Raw genomic sequence first — 6000 nt, 5'->3', positions numbered from 1 at the left:
GCTCAGGATCGATGAATGTTCTGTTCATTCAAGTCACACCCGAGTGTGCCAACACCACGTGCTACTGCTCTGGGGATAAACCTGCTTTTCGAAGATAATGTTTACCTAATGGTGGGATTCTAGGCTCTGCTACAAAATGGGGAGAAAAATGGCTTTGAGCTATGGGGCTTTCTCAGGACCCCATGAATGATCCACCATAAATCTGTTCCTATTGACTACCATGCTGTTCCAGGTGCACTATTCCATTGGTACATCCAGCAGGAAAATACAATTCAGCTCAGAGTAACAAACCTAATATTCTGGAAGTACCAGGAGGCCTTGGGGGTTCCGAGCCATCCCTACTTAGTATCCACTCATCTGGGCCCCTGGGATGTGGAGGGAGTAGCTCTAAATAATGATCAGAGCTAGCAGGAACTTCATTCTTACCATGTATCAGGTTCCATTCCAAGCACTCTGTACGCAATAGCTTGCTTAATGCTCACATTAACCCCATGGAGGAGATGCTATTTTGTCTTCTCCATTTTATAGAACAGAAAAACATGGATAGAAAGGCCAATGAGGGGCTCCTTGGTGGCTTAGTCAGTTAAGCATCTGACTCTTGTTTTCAGCTTGGGTCACAATCTTATGGTTCATGAGTTTGGGCCCCATATTGGGCTCCGTGCTGACAATGTGAAACCTACTTGGGATTCTCTCTCTCTCCCTCTCTCTCTACCCCTCCCATCTCTCTCTCTCTCTCTCTCTCTCTCTCTCTCTCAAAATAAAGATATAAACTTCAAAAAAAAAAAGAAAAGAAAAAGAAAAGTCAATGAAGTTCCCATGGTTACTTAGCTAAGAAGTGGAGAAGCAAAACTTGAACTCAGGCTTCCTGGAAGTGCTTAGCAAGTCCTCTGCAGGGGTGCCATTTTGCCCATAGATGAAGGGCAGAGGGCTGTCCTGGGCCAAGAGCAGCTGGTACTGAAGATCTGCAGAGGCCCTTAGAAGTAGCTGGGCCCATGTTGCTGAAGGCAAAGTGCAAACTGGAAGCCATCTGCATTCTTAAAATAGAGAATCTTGGAGAAATGAATGTACTATCTGAAGGAATGAATCACAAAGGGCAATGTTCAAGAATTAGTAGGGGATGCTGATGTCTGCCAGGGAATGTTTCTGAGTAAAGTAATTCCCCCAAACAAATGAACAAAAAACAAATAAAATGAAACCAAAAAATAAACAACAACTACCACAACAAAAGCTACACAGAAAACCACCATGTGGGCAATCACACTTTTGCCTGTGGATAAAACTGAGAGTTCTAGAAATAAAGGGAGATAGATATAAAGGGTTTCAAAGTATGGGAGTGATTTTTGTTTTTTCATTTAATGCCAGGTTTCAACGAAGGAAGTATATATTTGTCAACTGTTAACACACTCATTCTGTTTTAAAACCCATCCAGATGCCTTACTGGGCTCTGTTAGGAGGGGAGGGTCTCCATGGCTGCTTCCCTAAGCCCACAGAGAACCCATGTGGGAAGTGTGGAGCACGTGCTCAGCAGGCCCCCTCGTGGGCCATTACTTCTTCTTGAACACTTGATGGCACACCTGGTCACCGCAGGTCAGCTCCTGCAAGGTTAGAAAGTGGGTGAAGTGACTAGCAAGCCAGGCCTTCCTATGCACGCCCCTCCCCCTGCCCCTGCCTCTTGGTGTCTGGGAGTTGGGGTGGTGGGGGAAGCTGGAATAAAGAGGACACTTAGTCATTCTGGGCAAAGTGCATCTCATAGACCCAATCAGCTGGCATGCCCTGCAGGTAGCAGTAATTTGATTTTGACACTTGAATTGAGCTTGAACAACTATAAAAATGAAAAATGCAAAGAAATTACCCTCTTGGGCGGGATTTTTCCCACTCCTGTGATTAAAGCAACATCTCCTAATTTATAAAAGGCAGTGAAGCCACAAAGAAGGAAGGGATCTAGTGGGGAAAAGCATTTGGAAGGCAAGGGCCTGGGAATATGCTGGCTGGTGGAGTGTCACTCCATCCTGGGGGCTTTCTGGCCTCTGGGGATTAGAATGTGGGTTGGCAACATCACAGGCAAGGATAGGGCATGGGCTGCAGAAGGGTTCCCCCCAGGCCTGCCTATGCAGACAAGAATGCTGCTTTTCATCTAGACAGAGGGCACCCCCAGGCCTTATCCTCACCTCATGACTCCTTGAGGGAGGAGGGAAAGATATGAGTGTGGGGACGGCCACAAAATCATTGCAGTTGACAATGAATCCATTGTCTTAGCCACAGGGACCATTGGGGATTGTACTACAATTAAAAAAATCCATCATCCAAACCAGAGCAGGTAGGGAGAACCATCAACGGAAAACACGGTGAATGCCTCCCATTTATCACCAGTTGACACTGCCTCCAAAATTAAGATCTCAGGTGAGGCAGAGCCCGCCTGTGAAGGGCACCATGGTGACCTGAATACCGACACTGGAGCCAGGCACCCGCTTGACTCCACAGGTGAATGAATGATTGAATGAATGAAGAGCCATTTGACAAATGAGTGACTGAATGTGTAAAGCAGTGAAAGATTTTCCCCTACATGAATGCCGGATGCATAAATTTCCTTGAAGGTTGACGACTGAAAAATTAAGCTATCTAGACACATAATTCATTTCAGGAGATCAGCAATTGTTCCTACTGCTCTGTTCTAATACCAAGTTTACCTAAAATAGTTCAGGATCAGGTGGGCACACCTGATGATGAGAGGGTAATGCTTGTGGTCTGAGAGATGGTTTCCCAAGCCCACCTGCCCCTGTTCACCCTACTCCCCCCACTCTTCTTCCCTGGCTCACATAATGGTGAGGCCTGGACTTCCCCTCCCTTGGGGCGTCTTAATTCTGTGCCTCCCATTTCTCTTCAGCTGGTCTTTAGTAGGTTCCCTGCATTTCTCCCTGGATCTCGGCTTCCTAACTCAGCATTTTGAACTTTCACTTTAATTGCAGCCGTTCACAGAAACAGCGATATAGATTTCTTCCTGGAGTCCCCTGAGCCCGATGGCAATGGCTTTCCGACTATATGACCACACGCATTTGGCTGGAGCTCAGGGGAGGAGTGCAGGGCCGTTTTTCTTGTCAAAGCACCTGGCGCGGTGAACCTGTCATGTGTGGAAGCGTGTGGAAGGGAGCCGGGCAGACCCCGGGACTTACCAGGTGCAGCTTGTCCCCCTCAACCCACTGCCTCCAGCCACGGTTCTCTTTCTCCCCCTTCTGCACGCATACCAGGACATCGCCTTCCCAGGTGACTAGCGTCTGCAATGACAGGTTCCCAGGCGAATCAAATGTATGGTCTTGATGGGGACCGAGCAAGCCTAAACCCGCAGCTGCACTTCCCGCGGCCATAGCCAGCCTCCCGCTTGCCCACGGGGCAGAGCCCTCAGCTTCTGCCAAGCCAAGATCTGCCAGACTCACTTTCCACATATACCCACCATTCCCACCAAACCGGCTTATTGGAGCTGGTTCTCTTTTAAAGAATTCTACTCTCTCATTTTACCATGCTGTGAAGATAGCATTTCAAATCAGTGGGGGAAAAGATGATGCATTTGACTATGTAAGGATGTAAACTTTGTGGAAGGGGAAAATAGCGTAATGTCAACAGATGAGTAACAAACTGGGAAAAATAACTGTAACACATACCAAAGACCTGACTTCCTTATATATAAAGGGCTCCTGTAAATCAATAAGAAAAAGATCATTCACCTAATAGGAAATTTTAAAAAGGATGCAGCCAACAGCTTACAAGGAGAAAAAAACAAACCAGCAGATGGCTTTTGCCCATAAGAAAACATATTCAAACCTACTCATAATAGGAGAAATGCAAATTAAGGCTGGTGTTTTTTCAGATACAATTCATCATATGGTCAAAGATCAAAGGGTCTGATAACACACTGAGTTGGAGGAAGTGTAGAGAAGCAGGCACCTCCGTAAACGGCTGGTGGGTATAGAAATTGGTATGAGTCCTTTTGCAGGGCAATTTTATATTACCTTTTGAAATATGGCATTGTGTATACTCCTTGACCTAGAAATTCTGCTTCTGGGAATTTTCCTACAGAAGCTACATTGTGAGGACTGCCTGTTGGAGGGCAATAATACATGGAGAGAAGCTACCTAACTAGCAGGGGCCACAACAGATGGCTTCAGTGCCATCCTCATCATCCAGAAGCAGGAGGGTGGACCTTCCCCTGGTCCTGGGTTTCCTCCAGGAAGCAATGCAGACTGGTTAGTAAAACAGGAGCAGCAGCAGAGATTCGGAGCTCACGTTGGACAGCCAGGCTGAGCAGACCAGTAGGTTGGAGAAGCCATAGACCTGCTGAATTCCAAGAGGCTCAAACTCCTGTGCATGGGGTGCCTGGGTCGCTCAACTGGCTGAGCGTCCAACTCTTGATTTCCGATCAGGCCATGATCTCACGGTTCATGAGTTCGAGCCCTGCGTCGGGCTCTGTGCTGACAGTGTGGAGTCTGCTTGGAATTCTCTTCCCTCTCTCTCTGCCCCTCCCCTGCTGACGCTCTGTCTCCCTCTCAAAAAAAAAAAAAAAAAAAAAAAGAAAAAAAGAAACAAAAAACTCCTGTGCACACACTTATAAATTTTACAACCCCCAACTCCTCTGCCCTCTGTTTCCCCTTTATTTCTCCTGGTACCTGCCTCAGGACGATTTGTACCAGCCCTAGGTGGTTCTCTAGGGCCACCCACCTCTGAGCTCAGATTAGGATTGCACATGCACCTCCTGAGAGAATGATGTCACTCCCATGCAGGCAGTGGTTTTGTGTCGGTACTGTCCTTTCTCAGGGATGGCCCTGATGCCAGCTGGTTTTCTTCTAAGTATGTACAATCAGTAGTACACCTCTATGAGCAATATTATGCCAAGGCCCAGACGTTTACTTTTCTATCTTACAAGCTTAGTTGGTGACAAACTGACCTGTGTTTATTTAGTCACTGTCCTTTGCACATTTAGGTCTATTTTTTGGTACAGATTTTCTTTCTACAGATTGTTAAGTCTACCTATTTCTAAAATATTTGACCTTGACCATATTATATATTTAATGTACAATTTTATTCCTCCTCATTTTACTCCTCAACACAATGCAGTGTTGTTTGTTACAGCAAATGTCTGGAAGCCTCATCAATTCTGTCAGTGGGTGGCTGGTTAAATATGTGCGGTTCATCCATGCTGTGCAGCCCTTGAAAGGAGGAGGCAGCTCTCTACTTATGGAGGAGGGCAGTCTCCATAGTGCACAGTTAAGTCAAGAAAGCAAAGAGCAGGGCCACGTGCATAAAACAAAGGGGGTGGGTGCATGCCTGCATATGTTTGCACACAACCTCTTCAAGGAAGTAAAAGAACCCTTAGTAGTATTTGTCCCCGGGAAGGAACTGAGAGGCTGGGGGCCAGGATGGGAAGGAAATTTCACTTTTTACTTTTTAAAAAACCATCTGCATGTATTAATATTCCCTAAATTAATGTAATGATAAAATTGCCTATGTTTTCTAAAGAAAATATCTCCTCCTTTGGGGCCATCCTAAGCCTCACATCTTTGAATGTCTTGGAGAAGCTTAATTCACAGGGTGTTCCCTTTGCCCTTCTGGGAGGGAGATGTTGTCTGGAATATTCCAGAATTCTCTCCCAAGTAGATGAGAAGGAGATACTCATTTGTTGTTGCTCATCATCAGTCTTGCAACTAAGTTCCCTCCCAAAAGGATGAGAAATGACTCAAAATGTCTTCTATTTGGGCAAAGACCTTGTCTTCTAACCCCTGCCTCCCCCATCCCACATTGCCTTACACCTAATGGACACCTAATACATGCTCATTGAACAAGTATCTGTTGCTCCCAATTGACAATAAGCTCCATGAAGGAATAGGCTATGCCAGCTGCTCAGTTCTGCAACCCCAGACTCGGCACAGTCACCAGCCAGAGAAGGTGCCTGGTAAGCAGTGTTAAATGAATCTGTGATTGAATAATTTTGTCAAAACGGAATCTTGAGGT

The 6000-nt window shown here is 46.0% G+C and overlaps 1 protein-coding gene across 1 annotated transcript in view; it reads right to left on the bottom strand.

The window, feature by feature from the left end:
* Positions 1-1334: 1334 nt before the first annotated feature.
* RBP2 (retinol binding protein 2) overlaps positions 1335-6000 on the bottom strand; it is a 38341-nt gene continuing 33675 nt past the window's right edge. The window contains exons 4-5 of the mRNA XM_027061732.2: positions 3171-3272; positions 1335-1595 (exon numbers count right to left, since the gene is read on the bottom strand). Of these exons, the coding sequence (XP_026917533.1) occupies positions 1545-1595; positions 3171-3272 (153 nt within the window). The 3' untranslated portion in view covers positions 1335-1544. The remainder of the gene's footprint in view (positions 1596-3170; positions 3273-6000) is intronic.

Source organism: Acinonyx jubatus, chromosome C2, assembly GCF_027475565.1.
Source record: "Acinonyx jubatus isolate Ajub_Pintada_27869175 chromosome C2, VMU_Ajub_asm_v1.0, whole genome shotgun sequence".
Taxonomy (NCBI): Eukaryota; Metazoa; Chordata; class Mammalia; order Carnivora; family Felidae; genus Acinonyx; species Acinonyx jubatus.
The sequence above is the reverse complement of the archived record's forward strand: the minus strand, read 5'-3'. Positions and strand labels throughout refer to the sequence as shown.